The sequence below is a fragment of the Buteo buteo genome, chromosome 19, assembly GCF_964188355.1.
Source record: "Buteo buteo chromosome 19, bButBut1.hap1.1, whole genome shotgun sequence".
NCBI classification, from domain to species: Eukaryota; Metazoa; Chordata; class Aves; order Accipitriformes; family Accipitridae; genus Buteo; species Buteo buteo.
Window position 1 is genome coordinate 3,124,656 of NC_134189.1, and position 23,837 is coordinate 3,148,492.

A 23,837-nucleotide genomic window follows, 5' to 3' on the forward strand; every position below is an offset into this window, starting at 1 on the left:
CCAGCTCTGAGGCAGAGTCTACCGGCGACTTAGCAGCACGCCGCAGCGTTACAGAGCGGGGTGGGAAGGCGAGGAGCCTGCCACCTCCAAGGAAAAATGCAAAGCGATTCAAGGCTGAGAAGCAGGCGCAGGGTCCGGCCGTCACGCAGCGCGATTCCCCCCCTCCGCCGCCGCAGCTGCGGCACCGGGCGGGCGGAACGCTGCGGGGGAACCGGGTGGGAAACGCCGGGACGTGATGGGGATCTTCACGGCGGGGACCCAAGCCGCCTCCGGTGGCACACGTGGTGTCTTCTTCTGTCGTTAGGGCCCTCTCCCTCGCCGGGTGACCGTCAGGGAGGGCTGCAGGGAGCAAGCGAGGAGGAAAAGCTGAAAAAAAGGGAGAAGAGGAGCCTGGTGTGGACTTGGATGGGACTTCTCTCCCCCGGTGCTCGGTGGCCGGTCGCTCTACCTCTCTCCTGCCACCTTGTCATCTCCTCCTCAGTGCTACCCCGTACCGGCTTCTCCCACTTTTTTTCCCCTGCCCATCTATGTCCGTGGTTCTTTTTCTATTTATTAACCATCTCCTGACTCAACTCACCTCCCCAGAATTGGTATTATCAGGCCATTTTACTGCTGTTGCTTTGGTCATTGCTAATGCGCTGCGATATACCCCTTCATTTGTGCTCATCAAGGCAGCAACGGTCTGTAAGGCAGTGTTTGTACCATTTTTCCTGCAGTAAACTCCCTTTATCATCTGATCCTTGGCAACAGCTGTAGTAAACATGATTATTAATAATAAGGTGAGGAGAGCTGGTATAACGGTTCTACCTTGTAGGCAGGGGGGATATTCTTTCATAACTATAAGATCAGTTTCTATTTTGCATCAGTTCTTTTACAGGCTTCTTCACCACAATATCTGAATGATTTCCAGTGGCACATTAAGTGATGGGGCTTGATATCAGTCACATGCGGTTTGTTCTTTTATCCTCTCCCCAGGGAGAGAATTATGTATGCAACATACTGGTTATGTTGCTAGGGTTTTGTTTGGTTTTTTTAACATATGCACTGCTGCATGTTTATGTTGGAGAACACCACATCAAAGCAGGTGCGTTGCATTTGGACAGGAAGGTGGTGAGATTTCTGATGGTCCTTTGTTCCCATCCGATCCCTGCTATTGTCCCAGGGTCACCCCCGCAGACCCCATTTGCTACCCCACTGAGTTTCACCTCGTAGTGGAAAGTTCTTCTGTCCCTAAGGAGAGCTGTGGACTCCTCGGTCTTAAAATTACCTGCCTGAGGCAAAAGGTATTGCCGGTAGCAGAGCATTCCCGGCCGCTGTGCAGCTTCAGAGCTGCTAGAGCAGCACCTGCCCAAGCCCCCAAATGACCAACCCTTGTGGCATAGTGGCTACGTTTGCTGGTAGAACCCTACACCCTGTCACCAAGGCCTTTAAATGCGTACTGAGGCACGTGAAAAGATGGCCTAATTTTTGTAAGGTGCTATCCATGGAGAGATTCCCCGAGAGGGATACTGAGCACTTCTGAAAATCCAGCCTTTCTTCTGGGCATGTCAGCACAGGTGGGTAAGAGCAGATGCCCGCGAGCAGTGTCTGTGCTCCCTGCCACTGTGCTCTTCATCAGCTCCAAATTGCCCAAAACGATGAGTGCACTCGAGTGCTTCATTCTGGGAAGGGTGGAGAGCAATCAAAATGCCTTTAAAGGGCTTTTCTTGTTTTCCTCTTGGCACTTCATGAAACCTCAGCCCTTCCTCTCGAAGTTGTGTCAGGTTGGGCATTAACAACTCAGTGTTACCAGTGTCATTTTTTGACAGGGATGGCAGACCTCCTTTCCCAGTTTGGAAGCCCTTTCCAATACGTGTAAGAAAGACACGCTAACAGTTTGCCACATAGCTATGGAATTTGTCTTCCCAGCCCAGAGGCTGGCTCTGAGCCCCACTTCACCACCTGGTACCAAACGGACTCCGCTCAGAAACAGGGTCCTGGAGCAGAAAGAAATATTTGTATTCGTGTCTGACTACCCGTCCTTTGTGCACTGTATCTTGCATTTCTTTCATGGGTAGATAGCAAATATTAGTTTAATCTGCAAGGAAGTTGACTTCTAAGGCAGGAATCACAAGTGTGATTTTGGGAGAGCTTTCATGTGCGCGCAGCCTTCATGTTTATCTGGGAGCAGGTCATATCAAAGATGAGCACATTACGTCTGAACTGGAAGGTGGGGACAATCATCTGGCCCAAATTATCCAGTGTCTGATCACTTTCATATTTTTAATATAAATATCCTCAGGCTATTTCCCTGAGGCAGGCAAATACCATTATTCCCATTTTGAGTGAAAGAAGAGGGGGGTTAAGTGACTTGCCTAAAATGATACAGGGAGTGTGTGGTGGAAAGAGGTACTGAAACCTTGGCCAACATCAAGCCATCCTTCTGAGCTTTTAGAGACAACAGCTATATCCAGCGCCCTTTATTTATTTCCCTAGAAGCCACCATGCCAAAACCTCTTCTAAATTAGAGAGTGAGACTGAAGGAAAGCTTTCAGTGGATTGCTTTTTTCCATAAATGGAAATATCACAAATCATTCTGGGAAAACAGGTCTTTCTGTTCTCGTCCCTCTTTGTCTGCTTCTCTCCTTTTGGACGTCTTTTCCTCTGCCTCTGGCTCCCAGTTTTCAGATGTACAGTCCTGACCATTTAAAAGTGTTCCTACCCTGCAGGAAGGGAGTAGCTTTTCATTCTTTGGAACTCACTATTTTGCGATGGATTGCACTCTGCAGGCAAGCGAGACTTCTGAAAAGAGACAGGGCTGCACAAAGCCGCACAAAAATAAACCGTATCACCAACAATACCAAGCCAGGTTCTCATCAGGGGTAACTCGGTCTGACTCTCGCTGCAGCAGAGCTGATGGCTGCCAGCTGTCCTGGATAGACAGCATGTACCCAAATGATGACCTGGCCACGTTGGAGGAGGTCTCTCTGGGGGCTGAACGTGCAATTAACGTTGATTTTCATGCGTCTTAGACATTCAGTCCCTCTTGGCAGTATGGCAGGCTGTCTCTGCTCTTAATGCCCCGGCTGGGCAGCTTCTGTCCCGGTCCAGGCACTGAGCAGGGTGCCTGTTGCACCAATCCTAGCTCCTCCGGACTGCATTTTCCAAAGCTTGGGCAGGCGACAAGCAAAAGATGGGGAATCTCATCTAAGAACTCCCAGTAATACCCACGGAATTTGAGGGCTGCTCGGTGATTTTCCATGGACTGGGGCATCCCCAGCCTTTCTGTCCTGAGATGAGTCAGAGCTCCTCCTCACCTCCTTCGCAGCCTGCGCATCCCGAAGCGGGATGCTCGAAGGATGCCAACACCAATACGCCGGAGAGCGGGAGGTGGCTGGGATGAATGAGAGAGACCGAGAAACAGGAGGAAGATCTGGTGGGGGAGCACGAGGAAGAGGATGAGGGGAGAGCCCGAACTGCGCTGGGAGAGCTGCAGGGAGGAGGTGGAAGCGTCTGGCTGAAGTTTCTCAGAGAGGCAGGAGAAGCCAGACAGCTCAACATCTGCCTGTTTCAGGGTTCGCAGCATGAAGTAGCTCAAGTTGGGAAGAATGAGAAGGGCAAAGGGACACAAGGAGGACACACATTGCTCTTACTCCCCTCGGGGGCTCTCAGAGCCCTACACGCCCTCCCAAATAATGATTTGCTCTTGCTCAGGCATTCAGGGCTATTAACTAGAGGGTGACACACGGCTTTTCCCTCCCTGGCTCCCCAAGCCACACGTGCAGCACAGAAAAAGGCTGTTGTGTCCATCCCTCCTCTCCCCGCGTGTGGCCGCGGCTTTTCCACCAGCACAGGTGCCGGGGAGGCTGCTGCACCGTCTCAGCAGACGTCTGTCAGAGAATCGCCGAGTGACCTTGGCGCAAGAAGTGACATCGAGGCCTTCCCCTCACCCAGCGGGCGCCTGAACCGCCGCCATCCGTCGCTCACCTCCTCCGTGTGCTTGCTCAGCCGCTGGCGCCGGCGCACCCACGCCGTGCCCTCTTTAACACGTCCCCGTACGGCACGAGGCAGAGGAGTGCCGTCACCCCCGCTTTACAGGGTTGGGACTCTGAGGCAGGGAGAAGAAGTGGTTTTAACAGCACGCCTGTGGCAGAGCAAAAACCGACGCTCGCTCTCCTATACTCCCAGTTAGCGCGTTAATGACCTAAATTCTGCATCCTTTCCCCATCTGTTGCCCAGAGGAGCTAGGAGGCATTGGAGGAGAGGGTGCGGTAGCACAAGACGAATAGTCGGCATCCAGCGTCACGGCGGTCTGTGCTCAGCACAGGCAAAGCAGGGGCTACGGTGGGACCAACGCTGCCCACCCTGCTCTCAGGAACGCCGAGCGGGGTTGAGCCAGGGAGGATGATCAGCCTGGCGCAGCGTATCAGCCTGCGGTGAAGGGCAGCTCCTCAATACCACAGCATTTTAAGCAAGCCAAGGCTGGACACCCCAATGGCCAAGCGTCCTGCTGAGCCAGATCAATGCCTTTTGGAGACTCGGCACCAGGAACAGATTTGCAAAGAGCCTGCATGTCCCCTCACCCTGCCTAAGTGGCTGAACCTCTAACTAGCTTTCCCACGCAAGTCCATGTAACAGACACCCTGGACAAGATGCAGCATCTTTCCCAAGCAGCTTGATTCTTCACATAGGAATTAATCAGGCTGAAATACAGCAAGAAACGAAGCAGGGGAGAGGGAGAAGAGAGGAAGCAGGGAAAGAAAGGATGGCACAGAGTGAGGGGGGTTCCAGTTGCAGTCCCTCTTCCCTCCCTGGCTGATTCCAACTGGGGGGCTCTGGCTGCGCTCCGGCAGCCTCACCTGGGGGGTACAGGCAGGCTCTGCCAGCTCCCCCAGCGTGTACGGGCAGGAGGCACTCAGCGTTCAGGATCTGCTGGGCAAGGAGCTGAAATGTGAGGCTGGAGAGCAGCAGCGTTCACATGCACTGTTGTCATGGTTTAACCCCAACCGGCAACTCAGCCCCACGGAGCCGCTCGCTCACTTCCCGCCAGTGGGATGAGGGAGAGAATCGGAAGAGTAAAAGTGAGAAAACTCGTGGGCTGACATAAAGACAGTTTAATAGGTAAAGCAAAAGCCACGCACGCAAGCAAAGCAAAACAAGGAATTCATTCCCCATTTCCCATGGGCAGGCAGGTGTTTGGCCATCTCCAGGAAAGCAGGGCTCCATCACGCGTAATGGTGACTTGGGAAGACAAACACCGTCACTCCGAACATACTCCCTTCCTTTTCCTTCCCCCAGCTTTATATGCTGGGCATGACATCCTGTGGTCTGGAATCTCCCTTGGGTCAGTTGGGGTCAGCTGTCCCGGCTGTGTCCCCTCCCGACTCCTTGTGCCGCCCCAGCCTGCTCGCTGGTGGGGTGGGCTGAGAACTAGAAAAGCCCTTGGCTCTGTGTAAGCACTGCTCAGCAGGAACGAAAACATCCCTCTTATCAGCACTGTTTCCAGCACAAATCCAACACATAGACGCATACTAGCTACTATGAAGAAAATTAACTCTATCCCAGCCAAAACCAGCACAACTGTACAGCAGTGACCGCAGCCAAAGGACCAGGGTGATGAGCTGCTCGTCTGCCGCGGGCAGATGGCCACAGGCAGTCAGGGACAAGCAAGGGAAAGGAGCCCCTTCATGCTGTATCTGCCTTCCTCACAGGTATTTAAGTGGGCAAGTAGCAGGGTGGGACTGTGGCAAGGGAATTTGCTTGGCTATGAGGCTTTCCTTCCAGAAGAGCCATGGCTGAGAAGCAGAGGCTTCTTGAACGAGGTAATTGGATTGGGGATGGGTGATTAATAACCTCCTTTCCTAAACCACAGTTTCAGTGTGGGAATAACACTTCAGAGGTACACGGAGAGGCTTTGTTCCTGCTTTCTTCTCCTATTGCTTACCTCTTACATACACACACACACTCCTCTCTGCTGTCTCTAGCTTCTTCATGGAAGCTCTTTGAACTAGCAGTTAACGGTGATAGGTATCTCAGAAGCATCAGACATGAGCCCACTGGATGCAGAAGGAGCTGAGCTTGGGGGCTGACCTAGAGGAACCCACCTACCTGCCTTCTACAGCTTTTCGCTCAGCACTGCCTCCCAAAGCATCCCAAACCTTGATCCAGCAAGGCTTGGCCCCGAGAAGAAACTCAGAGGGAATCCTTTGAGCTTGGTCCTTCTTCCAGCTATTCCCAAATACCTGAAAGATCATTGGAATTCATCTGGAATAAACCTTCCAAGACATGACTTAGGGACTTGACATGGTCCCTGCAGGTCTCAGCCTGGGTAGGGTTGGCCTGGAAGAGCTCTGGGTTCCTCACAAGCAACCCTTCCCAGAGGCAACAACCACAAGTGTGGTGGCTTCATTGTCCCCTCACCCTGCGCGCCCAGTTGGTCCAGTGGTAGGGCCAGGGTGGCAGGTGGCTTTCCCGGGTTGCCACAGCATTTGTCACTCTCCAGACTCGGGCCCCAAACGCTTCTGCTGATGGATCAGTCAGCATGAGCCACTTTGGTGGCTGACCTCTGGTGAGGGGGCCCATGGGATCACCATGCCTACCCATGCACGTCATGCGGACACTGCATTCCCTCTTTACGGACAGATTATGTCCATCAGTTCTGTGCTAATGGACAGCCAGCGCAAGAGTCCAGAAGGAAACATAAGGGAAGGTGGAAGAAAAAGTTTGGGGGAACTCCAGGAGGTATAATGGAATTGCCTGCCATATGGTCACCCCTGTACAAGCATGAACAACCTGATCCTTTGAGATACTAGTCAACCAGTGGTCATGAAGATGATGTGGCTTGAAGATTACCTCTCTGGAGTGGTATTTCTAATTTCAAGAGGAGAGAGACATGAATGACAAAAATAAGAGCCTGGTAGACATCCCAGATGACAAAAGACTGAGAAGATGTCACTGGCCTCCTGCTGGGATAGCTTTGCTGGTCATGGGGTGTGTGAAAAAGGGTGCCCCATGACTAAAGCTAGCAGAAGGCCCTGTACACAAACCAGCCGGGCAAAACTGAGGGTGAGCAGCCCAGCTTCCCTCACTTACGGTGGAAGATTTTTCTCCCCCAGTGCAAAGGGTGTTTTGCTGCTGAGCTGCATACGCACGCTTGCACCAAGCTTCTTGTAGCCTTAGTCTGTCAGAGGACACAAGAGGAGGCCTGATAAAGGTATGCAAAACCGAGCAGTCATACAGAGAAAGTAGATTAAGAGCTTTTGTTCTTCTTGTACCGCAGCAGAACAATGGGATGTATCCTGCCCATGAAACGAATAGGCAGCAAACTCACAGCTGAGAGAAACAAATGCTTTTCCACCCAAACCTGATCACCCCGCCGTACACAGCACTGCCGGGATCCACCAAGGCCACGCCAGGTGAAACACAAACACCCACATTTACGCCGGCCAATGCTGAGGGAAGGGACCCCAATCCTCTTGCTTCGCAGCGTGACCCAGTCTCCGGCTCCTCTTCCCATCCCACCTCCTCCGAAGCGGGCAGTGCTCTCCTGTCCGTCTGCAGCAGGAATCGTGCCGGCCGGCCAAAGCCTCTGGTGCTCTCCACCGTCGAGCGAGGGGTGCTGGGTTAGGTGGGCATCAGGCTGGATCCAGGTGGCGAATCCCACGTTCCTCTGCAAATAAGAGGGAGATACGTGTGCGAGAGTGCGAGGGGAGTACGTGGGCATTTAATGGGCATCCATCCAGGAGCGGGCGTGCTGCCTGGGAGGAAGGCAGGGCGGGCACAAAGGGCGATGCAGAGGGCAGCTGTTTCTGCGAGGCAGGTTTTGGTGTTCTCATTTGTTCTTTTTTTTCTCTTGTTCCCTAGGGAATTTTAAAGGTCTGTGTAAGCAAATCGATCACTTCCCTGAGGATGCAGATTATGAAGCCGATACAGCAGAATATTTCCTCCGTAAGTCCGCAGGCTCTTCTTGCAATGGCTTGTAGGTGCTAGCGTCGGGTGCCTTTTGCTTTCTGCAGGTAGGGTGGTGGAGATGCTGGGACCTGTGAGGCTCAGCGGGCCAGAGGAGGTGACCCCAGAGCCTCGCCACCCCCAAAAATGGCTCCACTCTCACCTCCATGGGCCCTGCCCATGAGAGAGTGCAAGGTGTGAACTCATAGTAACAACCAGTGGCATTGTTTATTAACGGCAATTAATTAGGGTATAAATCCAGAGGCTTCAAATCCATCAGAGAGCTGCTGAGTGGGCACAAGGTCAGGACTGCGCTGGCTGGGGCAGTGTGAGTGTGTGTGAGTGTGCGTGTCCTCCTAAAGCAGAGGAAGTTTATATTTCTTTATCTGATACTCCAGTTGCATCAGATTTAAGACATTAGCCGGATAGTCTTCGAGGAGCACCTATTTCTGTCTTCACCTTTCCCCAAACACCACTTGCCTACAGAGGCTGCAGACCTAATCTTTGCTGGTTTTAGTGATTTTAGTGATGGGAATGGGAAGTGGGAATAAGGACAGTCAGAGCCCTTTGAAGAAAAGACCTGATGCTCACCCAGAGCCCCTTGGGGAGGTGCTGTACCCCAGGTACATGGCGTCTCCGTAAAGAAACCTAACCTAAGCTCCGAGTCCAGCCTGGGACGTGCAGGTAAAGCTTGCACGGCTTTGCACATGGGGACAGGCAAGGCAGCCTGGCCAGCAGGACAGATCCACATCATGTGTTGCCCTCCCTGACCGCAAGTCAGCATTTCCACCTGCCCCAGAAGCAGGAGCTTGCTCTTCCTTTGGCACAGCTGAACAGGGATCACTCCTCCTCTTAGGTCCCCACCTCGCTATCCTGCCCTCCCTCCACAAGCCCAACGCGTTTTGGCATCATGAGATCTTCTCCTTTCAGAAATCTGAGATAAGAGCTTTTGACCTCCCAAGGTTAAGCATCAGAGGTCTCCAAAGGCCGGGAGTCTTTCAGAATAGCTCCTTGTCATCTGGGCATGCTCCAAGCCAGATGTAGAGACCCAGCCCTGCAGCAGGGATGAGAGAGATAATTTAGGCTCTGTGAGGCTCATTTGTATGTGAAAAGAGGCAGATCTTATGCTGCTTCCTCTCGGTTTCTCAAACAGTTCTTCATCCACTGTAAATTGTAAATAACCCAGGGAGATTGCTTCTTTCAGATGCCTTTCTGCAGCATTGGTCTCTTAATCGCTGCGTGGCCCCTGAACAGCAGAGTTGAAGACTGGGGTTTGATCCAGTTTGGCACAGCGACTGTGGAGGCTGCCTCTGAGGGCAAACCAGCTCTTGCAGAGTCGTTTGGGAGCGAGGAAGCTGCCTGCAGCATCAGCTGCACTTCAGAAAGAAGAGTTGGAGGAAGGGGGCGAACATCTCAAGAAGGATGGGTCTGTTCCCTCAGAGGGAACAAGATCTGAAGACGACGACTGGCCCAACGTCAGGACCTGATGGTGTCCCCAGGGTAGCGCCCTTTTTAAGAAAGAACGAGGCTCAAAGAGGGATTTGGCAAGTCAGTAAAGGACTATTTGGGTCACTTCTGAGGGAAGTGGGATTTCTGCTGGCTTAGACCTAACTGGAGAGGGACCCCACTGAACAGCTTCTTCCCAGGACTTCTGCCAAACCAGAGTCCCTGGGCACTCTGCATGGGTACTGGCAAGAACAGCTAGGAAGTTGTTTATTAGTATCAGACTAGGCGATTCCCACATTCAGGGACCAGGACGATCGTGGGGCAGTGTCCATGGCCTGGCTAGAAGGGCTTAGACTTTATTTCTGCCAGCCATCCACATAAGGTGCCTTAGGCTTTTTGAAATCAAATGCCTGTTGTCAGAGAGGAAGCAGAAGCATCCCTGCATTTCTTTGCTAGAAGACACTTGAGCTAGAGAGTAGAGAGATGATATGAGGGAGCATCCGAACACCATCATGAGTCCCCTTCCCTTTAGACCAAAGGCTCCAGACCCAGAAGGCTGGATGAAATTCTTCCCCTCTCTTGCTGGCGTGGTCCTCCTGAGGGACAGAAAGCAGGGGCTGAGGGAGGCTGCTGTCCTCCCCATCACATAATGCCCGCAGCTCCCCATGTCAGCCAGCAACTTTGTGTTCTCCCAACAGATATGAATTTCAGAATTAAGACCCAGATAAAACTGATGTGCTCAGGGCCAGGCTGTGGGACTGACCGACCATCACTCTAGAAACCCTCTGAACAGCGGATGTCTGCTTGATGTTTGCTTTCTGCCATTCAAGCTTCCCATTGTCAAATCCCACCTTGCTTTCCAGAAGCTATTAAGATGGTTATTATCACTATCCTCTTCCCTGAAACACAGCCAGGCAGAACTGGAAAGCAAGCAAGAGAGGTTTCGCCCTGCCTTTTGCACTCCCCACGCACAGGCAGTGGGCTAGGGCCCCCCTCAAAGAGCCGATTGCTTGTGCCTGGTAGGATCCTGATGCCGACAGGGTCTCTGCCTGCGTAGGAAAAAGTCCTGCGCTTGCTTCAGTAGGGTTCATTCTTACAGGCGAGGAGGGATTAGCTTTCATCCCCCCCTTCCAGGTCTTTGCTCCACAAGCAGAATTGCACCAGCCCATCTGATACCTTTCTTTATCAAGCAAGGCTTCATTTCACACTTTAACAGCTTACTTTCTCTTGGGAAGGGAGGAGGGAAGGCCTTCCTAGTTAAAAAACGTGAATATTGGCAACATGAATTCAGGCAGATTGTTGGTACCCACTGAACAGCCCACGAGCAGTGTGTGCGTGCGCGGGTGTACGTTTACACAGTCCTGGCCTTTTGCTGCGTGAATACGAGAGAGTCGCCCCAGAAGCTTTGGGGTATGTTTTGCACGTGCGTATGAGCATATACGTGCATCTATACCCTTGCCCTCTGCTGGCTGAGCTCTTCCCGTATCGACCGATGGAGAGTGTGCGTGTGTGGGAGCTGGCACATCCGAACCCATCACTGTCCTCTGGAAGGAGCCCAGACGTTTAATCACTAGGATAAGCCCCCGATTCTGCACGCAGGGCTGGGACTTTCGCTTCTCAGTCCTCGCTGCAGCCCCAGAGCAGTGCACAGCACCAGGAGCTCCTTCCCAGCCCTAAAAAAAAAAATTAAAAAATAAATTCTCTCCTTGAGATGCTCATGCCCTTTCGGGAGGATTCGAGATTGAGCAGCTCCACGGGAAGCATTTGGGTTGCTGCTCTTTGAAGAGCAGGCTTGAGCAGCAGCACCTCGCAGGAGGAGAGACGGGATGGTGCTGGGGCTCCCCCTCCAGCCCATAGTCCCCCCAAAAGCAGAGGAAAAGACAGCGTGAGGGGGGACAGGCAGCACGGGCAGGCTCCCAGCTCAGCCACCAGCCCCACAGCCCCCACCAGCAGCAGTGGCCAGGACGCAGTTGCTTCGGACCGCTCTCTCTTTTTCTGACACGCTTTGTTTCTCTCTCCTTCCCTCCGTCCCCCAACACCTTTATCCCTCCTCGAATTACTCCCTCCCCACACGTTGCCCTCCATTTCTGCCCTTCACCCCCACCCACGAAACGTGCTCGCGTCCCCCCGTCCCCTCGCCCCGGCACCTTTTCCGTGCCCTTTTTTCCTCTCTCTCACACCTGCGCTGTTCTTTCTGCCCCTCTCCCTCTCTCCTCCGCAGGGGCTGTTAGAGCCTCTAGTATTTTCCCGATCCTGAGCGTGATTCTGCTTTTCATGGGTGGACTCTGCATTGCAGCCAGCGAGTTCTACAAAACCCGACACAACATCATCCTTAGTGCCGGCATCTTCTTCGTGTCTGCAGGTAAAGGGATGCAGAGGGCCTGACGCCCCGGAGATGGGCTCCGGGGTGGGGGGGTGTGGGGGGAGCCTGCCCAGCTGGAGCATCCAGCAGGAGCATCCTGCTGCCTAGGCAGGAGCGCGTGGGTTTCCCAGCCTGGATGAGCCTTAATTGGGGTGAAAGCAGCCTCCCAAGGATGCCTCTCCACCCTGCCTGCTGCTTGGGAGCTGCTGGAGGGAGAGGGTTTCCCTACATCCAGGGACCAGCCAGGAGCGCAGTCCAGGGATGCAGCAGGCACACGAGGAGGGTCTTGCCCCGTTTCCCCAAGGAAAGCTGCCCCCCGGGAGGGGATGGGTGGCTGGGGGACGTCCCGTCCCTAACTCCTGGGGGCAGGGGCTCAACCCCACGGCCCCCGCCGCTGCCACGGGTGACCCTCCTGACGTCTCCCTCTCTCTCCTCCGCCGGCCGGCTGGCAGGTCTGAGTAATATAATTGGCATCATCGTATACATATCAGCCAACGCTGGAGACCCCTCCAAGAGTGACTCCAAGAAGAACAGCTACTCCTACGGCTGGTCCTTCTACTTTGGGGCCCTGTCCTTCATTATAGCTGAGATGGTGGGAGTGCTGGCCGTCCACATGTTCATAGACCGGCACAAACAGCTGCGCGCCAACGCTCGTGCCACGGACTACCTCCAGTCCTCCGCCATCACCCGCATCCCCAGCTATCGGTACCGCTATCAGAGACGCAGCCGCTCCAGCTCCCGCTCCACCGAGCCTTCACACTCCAGGGATGCCTCTCCCGTCGGGATCAAAGGGTTCAACACCCTCCCATCAACAGAGATCTCGATGTACACCCTGACCAGGGACCCGCTGAAGGCAACCACCACCCCCACCGCCACCTACAACTCCGACAGGGATAACAGTTTCCTCCAGGTTCACAACTGTATCCAGAAAGAGAACAAGGACTCTATCCACACCAACACAGCCAACCGCCGGACCACCCCGGTATGAAGCCGTCGCCAGGAGCTGAAAATGGGGCAGGAGCGGGCAGGAGGAGATGGGGTGGGCTGCGGGGTGGGGAGGGTGGAAGGGAGCAGGGGGCAGGAGGGGGGTGGGAAGGAGGAGGTGGAAGCGCCCCTTGGGGGGGGTGGGAACCTTCCCAACGCAAAAAAAAAAAAAAAAAAAAAAAAATCCACAAAAAAACAACAAAAACCAACAAAAAAAAACCAACAAAAAAAACAACCAACGAACAAGCAGATAAGCAGACAAACAAGCGAGCGAACAAAAAAAATACAAACAAACAAATGAAAAGGAAACGCGAGGAAAGAGACGACAGTGAAAAAATTGTTTAAAAAAAAAAGAAAAAGAAAAAAGGAAAAAAAAGAAAAACTTTAAAACCGAGAGAAAGAGATTTAAAAAATAGAAATAAATTTAAAAGAAAATGCATGATTTCCCATGTACCATTATTTTAACATTTAATAAAAACAGACTTAAAAAAAAATAAAAGGGAACCAAGAAATAACAAACGACAATAAATCAAGTGGGAGGAGGAGGAGGAGGAGAAGGAAGAGGAGGAGGCAGCTCTTTGGATTTTGGGGGGTTTTATTATTTAATTTTACGGTTTGTTTCCCACTTACCTTTAACCCAGCATGGGCTCCTCAGGCAACAGGGGATGGGGGTTCAGGTGGCAGCGACTTGGTGTCCTTGGGCCAGTTACGGAGGATCCTGCGGTGCCGGGGTCAACCGCAACCCGCTCCGTTCCCCCGGGATCCGTGGGGATCCGCTCGTCCCCCACGGGTCCGTAGGGGTTAAGAGTGACTCCTGTCCCTAGGGATTCCAGGAGCCGATGCTGAGTCACCCCTCTGCAGTGTCCCCGGGGGGGGGGTCCCCACTTCCCCGGCCCTGGGGACCTTGGGGTTAACGGTGACAGTACAAAAAGCAGACACAGTAAATAAAGATACACACACACACAGAGACAAAAAAAAAAGGACAAAAAAAGGTTTCTTAAAAAAAAAGTGGCAATTTTTTTAATAAAACAACAGCTATAAATAAATGTAAATATAATAAGTGGATTTACTTGCAAGAAAAACAGATAGTATTTTTTTCTTTTCATTTTTGTTTTCTCCAGCTTTAAACTGTGAAAAAAAAAAAAAAAAAAGAGAAAAGACAGCGGGGAGCGGGGTGGGAGGCTCAGGCAGAGGGTGGGGGGCTGACGGAGGGGAACGGGGGGGTCCCATCCCTTCGGGATGCTGCTGCTGCGGTGGGAAGCGGGGGGGACGCGGGAGGCCAAAGCCGAGGGCAGCGCGCCGATGGCGGGGAGGGCGGCGCTCGTGCAGACACGCTCTCCTGTGAATGCTCCGGAGGCTCCCCAGGGCAGTCGCGTGCCCCCCCCCCCGGCCCCCCAAATTTGCCCGCAATCCCCCTTAGGTCCCGCCAGCGGGGCTGCGGCCATGTCGGGGTATGGCGAGGCCCACCCTGCTGCCCCACAAAATGGCTCCTCGCCCACCCTGGCCACGGCCAAGCCCCCCCCCGCAACCCAAAGCCGGCCGCCGGCCGCTTGGCCTCGACACACGAACCCCCTCCGTCCTCCATCCTGGGGAGACCCCCGCTCCGGGCCTGAGACCCCCCCCACAAGTCGCGGCGGCCATGCCAGGGAGAGGCGCGAAGCCGTCGGGCATCTCCATGTCCGCTGGGTTTTATCCTCGTCCCCCACCTCGCCGGGGTCCCACGCCGGGACCCCTGGCCTGGCTGCAGCCCCCCTCCCTCCCTGCCATGCTTGGGGGGGGGGAAATGGGGTACCAGGGGTGCCAGGAACCGCTTTTAATCCAGCTCCCCCTGCGATGGCCGCCGCGGATACAAGCTGGAGGGGAGACGGCGGCAGGGGAGCGTGGAGGGGGGGGACCCCTCTGTGACACCCCCATGAGCTGCGGCAAGGACAAGGGCTCCTTTTGGGGCTGCTCCCCAAAAGCAGCAGCGCCCCGGGGGCAGGCGCGAGGCCGAGGGTTTGCAGGATGGGGCCGCCGAGCCCTTGGGCAGCTCAGACCCACTTTTCGACTGGTTGTTTTGGGTTTTTTTCCGTCCCCGTTCCCGCTGCTCCAGTTTTAGGAGCTGCGCAGTCCCCCGCTTCGCATCCCAGCGGGTTTTCTTCTTAAAAGCAGCCTGATCCTCCCTGCAACCCCCCCGCTGCCGCTGCTTTAACCCCCTCCCCAGATACAGGGCGGGGGGGGGGGGGGGGCAGCCATGGGAGGGGGGGTCACCCCCAAAAAACAGCATCACAAGGCAAGAGGAGGATGCGAGCAGCTCGGCTGGGTGTCCAGACCCCCGCGTCGCTGAAATCCCCTCCCGTGACCCCTCCAGCCCTTTAAAAAAGATTCACAGGGAACCACCCCCCCACTTTCCGATGCCCACCACCCCCCCCAAGGAATAAGTTAAAGCTGGTTTCCCGGACCCCTGGCGTCAAGGGAGAGCGGCGTTGGGGTTTCCATCCCCAGCCGCCCTCGCCCGTCCGACGCCGCGCGGAGCCGGGGAGCATTCACAGGGCCGAGCGTGCCCCCCCCGGGGCCAGGTGGGAAAGGGGGAGAGCGCGTGCGGGAGGTGAGGGCTGGCGGGGAAATTTTTTTTTTTTTTTTCCGAGGGTGTCGCTCATGTCCAGCTCAAACCAGTACGAGAAACCAACCTCCATTTTCTTTATTTCGTGGTTTTTTTCAGACTGTTAAAAAGAAAAAAAATTTTAAAAAGAGAAAATGACAAAAAAAAAAAAATCCTGGTACATGAAATAAAGATTTTTTTTTTTATAACTTGGTCCTCGTTTATGTGGATTTATTGGGGGGGGGATTTATTGTTCCGCTGTGCCGGAGGAGAACCTGGAAACCCAGCAAGAGAATCAACTGTTGTGGACAGTTTTGTCCTCTTTGGCGACTCAGTGGACGGTCTTGCTTCAACCGCTCTTCACAAGCCGGTCTTCGAGGTACAAGCAGGAAGATAAGGCAAGAGGAGAGGGCTTTGCCACAATTGTTTTTTGAAGTAAGTGCGGGTAAACCCAAGTCACACGTGTGGGCTTTCCCTGCTGCCCTCCAAAACATCTGCTCCAGCCCCCGTTTAGCCCCCAGCGTCACTCCTCTTGTCCCGTTCCTCCCACGGTGGTGGTACCACGAGGGATGATGCCCCAACTCCCACCCAAAAACAGCGGCTCTCGTGGCGGCAAGCCAAGAACCGCTGGCAAGCTCAGAATTCCCACAGGCTTGAGGTCTCAAAAAAGAAAAAAGAACGTGGGCTTAATGTCGCTTTGGGGTTTTGTTCAGCCACTCACGGGATTTCTGGCAATTTTCCTCAGTAGCTGGGTTGGCAGTGGCTGCCTGGTGGAAATGCTCGGCGTCGTGCCAAGGTCCCCTCGCTCTCTGCTGGGCGCCCGTTTGCTGTGGGACCCTCCGTGGCTTTCTGGAACGGACCAGGATTCCCAGCAGACCCCATCGCCACCGGATTAGAGGGGTGACAGGGAAGGGCAGACACCTGAGTGACAAAGCCCATCCGAAGTGCGGCCAGGGTCTGACCCATGATGGGCCAGCGAGACCACGAGCTGAACGAGCAGGTGGGACCAGGGGGGTTAATTTGTCAGCGGCAGGGGGGCAATGGGGTGAAGGCACACCCGGCTCCAGATGTCCCGGCAGACACCCATGGGTCGCAGCGTGATCACGGCACCACGGTCCTCCCCGCTGTCCGATGCACCTCGTGGGATCCCACGGCCGGCACCAGTGGGTCCCCACTCTGACCCTCCCAGACCAACCCCTCCTCCAGCCCAGCCCCTCTCCAGCTCACCCCTCTCCTTTGGGACCCCGGTAGCACCTCACACCCACCCCCCCAATGCCTGCCAGCACACCCGTTTCACGGACCAGCTGGCGAGAAGCTTCACCACCCGGGTAATTGGGGGCACCCGCCGCCCCATTTCTGCTCCCCCTCCAGGGACCCTTCCCGGGAGCAGCAGCCTTGCCAAGAAGGAGGGCGCGAGGAGGGGAGAGGCAGCAAAGCGGGCCAGGCGCCGGCTCCGGGGGACGCCGGGGAGCTCCCGACCCTGCCACGTGCGCGTCTAGGACGCAGCCGCCTCCCCGCCTCGTCTAGCTCAGAGACCCCAAAAACCTTCTCACCCCCTCCTCGTCCCCTTTGCCTGAAGCTGCCACCAGTGCTGGCTGCCCCCACCTAGGCATGGGTGGGATGAGCTGGAGAAACCCCCCACACACACATCTTCTCCATCCTCCCGATGATATTTCCAACCCTGGCCCCCCTGCAGAGCTGGGGGCAAGAGGGTGCTCCCTCGTGTCCCCCCCCATGCCAGTGGGGCACTGGGGAGATGCAGCTCCAGTTCCCACACAATGCCCTGCCCGGAGCAGAGGGGGTACATGGCTCAGCCCCCCCTACACGACTCCATGAGGGGCTTCTTCCTTGCAGGATGCAGATGGTCTTACTTTTCCCTCTCTGCTTCTCCCTTTCTCCCTCTGGCTTTTACAGGATGGGGCAACAGAGGGGGAGAGGCGGCGAAATGGCACTGGCCTGAAATTAGCCGTGGGGAATGCTGCTCAGATGGGGCCAGCCTCCATGCCATAATAATTAATACTAATACTCAGCACTTATACAGCACTTTTCATGTTCAAAGCACTTTACAAACATTAACTAATTAATCTGTCATATTAAGTGATGTCTTAAAGGGGCGGCATTGAAAGCAAAGGGCTTGTGCGTGGGCGGGAGCCCACATTCCCCCTGTCTCCCGGGGCACATTAACGCTTGGGCGGGTGCAAGACCCTAAAATGTTTCCCCGTGCCCCTCCTGGGTCTCAGTGCTCCCCGTGCCACTTGCTTGCCTCTCCCAGTGCTGGCTCTGTGCTCTGGCAGGCCCTGGGTATACCAGGGGTGAGCAAGGCACCAGGGTCTTCTCCTCCACAGCACTGAGCCACTGAGGTCCTGAGGATGCTGGAGACTTGGGACAGAGAGGTCAGTTAAAATATTTGGGTTGGAAAAGTCCCCCTGCCCCAGTCCCAAGTCCCAGCAGCGGAGGAGGAGAACCAGCAGGCCCTTTGCAGTGCAGCAGGAGCAGAGATGCAGCAGGAGCAGAGATGCAGCAGGAGCAGAGATGCAGCAGGAGCAGAGATGCAGCAGGCAAAGCCTGGTCTGATGCCTTCAGCCAGGTCCCCGTCGCACCCCAGCCCCGGGACCTCTCTGGGGGAAAACGGTCATTCCTTGCTTTCATGAAAGCAGCACCCAACCCTTCATGGGGCTGATTTCTGACAGCCCCCCCCCACCTCCAAATCTGAGGACACACTCTCAACTGCTGGCTGGGGATGGGTGGAAGGCAGGCAGGGCATCTGCCAGGGAGAGCGATCCCCTAGGATGGCTCTGGCGAAGGATCCAAGCTCAAGAGAGCACACTCTGCCCAAGCAATGCCGGCCAGCGCTGGCAGCGGTGCCAGGTCTTCCATAGCTGTGGAGGCAGCGTGGCTGAAGAGGGGGGTCCCTTTGGGGGACGGTATGGGGCGAGGGAGCGATTCCTGCTGAGTAATGCCCGGCTCCTGGCGCTGGGGGGTCTGTCGTTAACGTGTGCTCACCGTTCCACTGCTGCCTCTCTCGTATGGACCACAGCCAGGGCTGGCTGGGTTTTGCTTCTGTGGGAGATGCTCTGAGAGCTCCTCATGTGGGGAAACCCAGATACTTGGCTATTAAATTAACGCCGGGCATTTAACAGCATCATTCAGATGGTTTAAACACCTAGGAGCCATAATTAGTAATAATGGTTTGGTGAGGGAGGAAATTAAGACCCAGGTATGGAGCCCAGTACTTTTCTCTGCAGATAATTTTTAGTGCCAAATGACTACAGAGAGAGGCCAAGCATCAGACACAGAAGTCTACTGTCTTGCTTGCGTGTGAGGAATGACACGGGGGAGGAAGACAGCCACGTATCTCACCTTTCAAAAGCCAAGCACCGAGGCCAAGGATGGAGAGTGGCTCGAGAAGGAGAGCTGATGGAGAAAGGGGGTCTGTGAGGAGGTACAGTCAACCTAACGAAAGCCAGTAGGTGAGCAAAACTGGCAAAGGACAGGCCAGCTGAAAGTCCTGGAGGTCTGTCCAAGAGTAGAGGTGGCTCCAGACGACTAAGCATTCCCTCCCCGGGTGCCTTCCAGCTGCTGGGGGCTTCTCCCCTCCTCTCCCCAGGCCCTTCTGGACACCCCCTGGAGAGACAGAAAGAAGAGGCAACCGTTTTGGTAGGGAAGGGAGGCAGAGGGAGGGTAAATTTTAGGAGTAGCCAAGGACCTCTACAGATTAAGGGGATATGAATTAAATGCCACCAGCCTGAGTTTTCCCTCCAGGAGTGGAGAACAAGTCATCCCTCTCGCTAAGCTAAAGCATGGAGCTGGACTCCGCGGGGGCTGCTGCCCAGTATGCTGCTCCTCACACAGGCAGGGCATTTACAAGAAGTCCTGACCAAACCGAGCACACCCACACCACATTTTGGTGGCTCCGCAGAGCTCCAGAGCAACCGTGCAGCCAAAATGCCCCATGGAGAGGAGAAACTCCCCTCCAGCCTGGGAGAGAGGACAGGGACTTGTCTCCGGGACATGGGACAGGTCCTAAAAAGACCTTTTCCTGGGGATCTGTGCCCACAAGGGTAGGGCAGATATCTGTGATGTCCCAGTGTCCATGGTGGATACTCCATCCTAAAGCCAAAAACCACGGGCTGGTAAAGGGGTGCCGAGGACCTGCCGAGCATGGAGCTGCAGTAAGGACCCTGCCAGAGAAGCCAGGACTCCGATGGGCCATGCTGCTTCCCATGGGCACAGCAGCAGAGCCAGGAGACTGGCGGCAGGGTGCTCGCTCATCCCTCGTCTTCCCAGGCTGCAAATCCCAGCTTTGACCTGGCTCCGGCAGAGCCAACGCAGATGTGAACCATTCTGGCAGAGCGTTGTCATTTGTGCCAGTTTTACGCCGCAGAGAGGAGTAACGTGCGAATGACGCCAAACCCTGCTGGCCTCATTTCGCTTGCCCTTTATTGAAACCCCCGGGCCTTGCACCCTGGGCACGGAGCGATGAGGGTGCAGCGGCTCGTGTGTGCAACGAGGGCTCGGACAAGGCAGCCTCGGCATCCTCCGCAGCGGTCGGCTCTTGACATTGCGGAAAGTCCGCAGTGAAGGAGCTGGCTGGCCCGGCACCGGCAGCTTTAGCAAAGGGGTCAAGATATACGGATATGGGCTGAGTCCCAGAAACAGATCTGCAAGGGCAAAGCGCTGGGCTTGGGAAAGGGTTTTCTCTGCTGCTGCTCCTCCTGCTGCTCATGATCCCCTCGGGGATGGAGAAAACAAGGGACTTTGCTCTCTAGGGACCTGTCAATCAGAATCTGCCACCACCGTTTAATTTGCTGAATTTATGCCTGCCAGGAGCGCCGGCCTGGCTGCCCGTTCCTGAGCAGGCAGTGCCATCCCGTGGGACGAGCTCGGCACAGCAGCGGAGTCTCAAAGCTGCACTGTGCAGGAGCTGGAGCATCCACACAGCTCCCACAGGAGATGCAGCAGTGGGACCCTTGCCCAGTGTCCCACTGGTGCACAGGGGTGGCCGGGGACCATTTCCAGGCTTCCGGGGCTCCTCACTACCTGCTTCCCCTCATTCCCACTTTTCATCCAGCAGGGAAGCTCAGAGGGGACAGAACGATATAATTCACCTGGACGTGGGGGTTCAGCTCGCTCCCACCCGGGACAGGCTCCAGCCAGTCCATGGGCAGGTATGACTTTAGGACGGGAGGGCAAACAACAAAGCTCTTACCCTGAGCTTGGTGTGGCCGTGAAGTTCGAGGCAGCATGTACCAGCAAGCTGCCTGCCAGCCATCAGCAAGCCTCCCCACCTCTCCTCCCCAAAATTTTGCAGCTCCTCTTGTCTCCGGCTGGTGCCGGGCCAGGGATCATCCAGGAGTGTTTAGCAGGGAGTTACTTCACGCATGCAGAGAAAAGAGCAATCCCACGGAGCAGTTCCCAGGTCAGGGAGCCCCACGGCTGCCCCACATCTCCCCCTGCCCCTGCTGCTCTCCCCTGAGGGCTTGGCACTGCTCGTGGACCCTTTTGGGGAGTTAGCGGTGCTGGGAAGGTCCCTTCCCTTCCCAGTCCCAGCCCCTTCCCATCCCCTCCTGCAGAGGCCACAGCAAAGCCTGGACCCGACCTTGGGAGTCAGCTGCGACCTTGGGAAGTGCCTGATCCAGAGGGACAGGCTGCGGACAGGAAAGAGGAGAGAAAGAAAGACCTTGGGCTGCTGCAGTGGGAGCTTTCTGGAGCAAGGCTGAGAGCGTGCATCCTTCCCGGCTGCCTCGGGGTGCCTGACGCCCGATGGGGGACATACGCAGCACGGCTTTGCCAGAAGGGACAAAAGCGCCCGGCTGACTCCTCCAAATACAGAAGAGAGCAGATGGTGCTGAAATCTGCTCAAGAGGAGAGGAAGAAATAGCCCCGAGGCTCCGTACTCCCTGTACCCCGAGAGGCACATTTGTCCCCGGCCAAGCGTGTCAGCCAGCCCTGTCTCTGACTTACCGAGGGGCAGGGAAGAGAATGGCAACCGCGGGCTCGCTGGGCTGCTGCATGTCCCTTGCCACTGTTCTCTTTTGTGGGGACTTTCCTGAGAGTCCCTGGGAGGGAAACAGCATGTTATACATAGGTAGCATCTGCATTCGTCTCCTTACTGCCTTGATAACTAGGTCTTGCGCAAAGAGGGTTCGACTCTGCTCCCTAGCAGAAATCTCCTGGACTCTCTTTCTGCCCCCTGATGTCCTGCTCAGACCTCTTTGCCTGGCCGGCATAAAACAGTAAGCTTTCCAGAGGAAGGACCAGGCAGGCAGGAGCATTTGCAGAGCATGTTTAGCCCCAGAAGATTCTGATTTTTCACAGAGGTTATCGTAACACTGATGATGTTGAAGGAAATAACCGTGGGCGCTTCTGTGCTGAGCAAGGGCCCTTGCAAAGAAAGCCCGTGTTGCCTGCGGTTCTGCTCACACACACCAGGATCCTTTTCAGGGCAGCGCTGAATATAACTCAGGCACCGGAGAACCGCAGGGCACAGAGCGGGGCTCCCGCAGCTGAAAAGCAAACCGCTAATTCAGTGGTGAGAAGGCACGGTGTGTCTCACACCCTCCATCACCCCGGGGCTCGTCCTCTTCCCCGCCGTTGGTCCGGCTGGATCTATGCAGCATTTCCCAGATGCTGCTTCTGCCTCTGTTGACACAATTCCCCATCACCGCGGTAGCTTGCATCTCTAATGTATTTCTCCTCCGGTGAGGCAGGGAAACGTTGTCCCTCCCTGTGCAGCATGGAGGTGCCGAGCTCCCACTGGGGAGGCTTGCTGGGGTGGCCTGGAGGACACAGCCGCAGAGTGGGGAATTTGCAATTCAGCCTGTGGACGCCGAAGCTCATACCCCAGCCACTGCACCAGCCTTCCTCTCCTTCCGCAGGCTCGGAGCCAGCAGGGACGCTGCCGGCGCCAGCTGCTCTAATTGAGCTTTGTAGAATAAACTTGTGGAATTAGCCTGTTGGCTGCTGGGATAAAATCCAGTGCTGAGTGCAGATCAAAGGAGGCAATCTTGCTGATGGTTTGCAAGGAGACAGCGGGACCCGGGCTCCTTCTACAGCTCTGGAAAGGGCAGCGTTCAGCAGCCGAGGATGAGGACGGAGCGTGATACACGCTGCCTCTTCGACGATACATGTGGTCCAGGCCCTGACAGTCAAAGCTACAGAAGCCTTGGGAGAGATCTGACACTGGTGGTAAAAGTGGTCAAAGCCAGGCAAGAGACAGCACTGATTCAGAGAAAGATAATTTTCGGGTGCGCCATAAATTTGTGGCTTTTCCTGATAGCATGGAAGGAGCAGACAACACAAGGCCAGGCTCTGAGCCCAGCCTACAGAAGCAACATGGTTTAAGAAGGAGAAGCCTGCCCTTGCCAGGTTTCTGTCCATCCTCGAGGGCGAGACACTCTGGCCAAACAGCCATGGGGAGAGCTCAGCATGGCAGGAGGAGGAAGAGGGAGAAAGCCTCACAGAGAAAGCACTATCTGCTAGCAAGAATAATAAGCTCAGCACATTCCCTGTGTGGACCTTACTGTATGGACATGGCTGGTCTGAACAGACGCAGCAAATCTGCCAGGTGCCACCTGCTCCCACCCCCACCAGATCGCACAGGCAGCAAATTAAAAATCAGATTCGCAGCACGTGCACAGTAAAGTTGCTTTATGGTCGTTTTTCCAGGGTTCCTGAAAATCCAATCAAGCACTTCCCTGAAAAAGCTAGTGAGCAACTGCCACGCGAGGAGGGCAGGTTTATATTTCAGCCTCCAGGACACCCAGGAGAGGGATGAAGGTGCTGGAAAGGAGGCCACGCGTCGCACCGAAGCACCTGGCCTGGGAGAACAGCAGACCGAGAAGGCAGATGAAAGTGCAACGGGAAAGATGGGATGCGAAGAGGAAGGCCAGGGAAGGACGGAGGGCTTCCCAGCCTGTGAACACCAGCCTGTGGCAGGAGCCAGTTCATATATGGCCAAGGTTGGTTGCAATGAGAGCCCAGGAGCCAGCAGTGAGTTTTGCTGCTTTAAAGACGATGACGATGACTTCAGAAGAAGAGTCTGACCTGAAGAGGTGTGTAAACGTCAGGCGTCTCCGCCAGAGGAAGGCATTAAGGCTGAAGACTATTTCCCTTGGTTTCTGGGTTTGTCAAGAAGCGCGGGGCAGCAGAGACTAAGCATCTGGCACAGGCATACGGTGTGTTTGTTGTTTAGTGAGGAAAACGAACCCAGCTGGCTATTTTTGATCCATTTGTTATAAGAGTGAGAAAAGGAACTGCTGGAAAATAGTGTTTTAATGTGAACATTAGTCTTCCAATCCTCAGCTGCCTCTCTGAGTGGAAGTACAGTCACCCAAGCTGGAAAGCAACCCCCGTTTTAAGGCTTTCCAAGGCATCTTCAGTCAAGGCAGAGGTGATCTATTTTCTAAGGAAAGGTCCCTAACGGGTTGGGCACTCGGACTTGCTTTCCTTCATCTAAACCTGTCAAACCTCTGGGAACACTGCCTGAGCTGCATCTTGTCATCACTCAGCAGGAGGAGGCTGCTGCTCAACGCAGAG

General features: G+C 55.1%; 1 protein-coding gene across 1 annotated transcript in view; it reads left to right on the forward strand.

Moving 5' to 3' along the window:
* Positions 1-12,722, forward strand: part of CACNG2 (calcium voltage-gated channel auxiliary subunit gamma 2) — a 51,619-nt gene extending 38,897 nt beyond the window's left edge. The window contains exons 2-4 of the mRNA XM_075050882.1: positions 7,843-7,926; positions 11,594-11,734; positions 12,187-12,722. Coding sequence (XP_074906983.1) covers positions 7,843-7,926; positions 11,594-11,734; positions 12,187-12,722 — 761 coding nt within the window. The remainder of the gene's footprint in view (positions 1-7,842; positions 7,927-11,593; positions 11,735-12,186) is intronic.
* Positions 12,723-23,837: the final 11,115 nt, after the last annotated feature.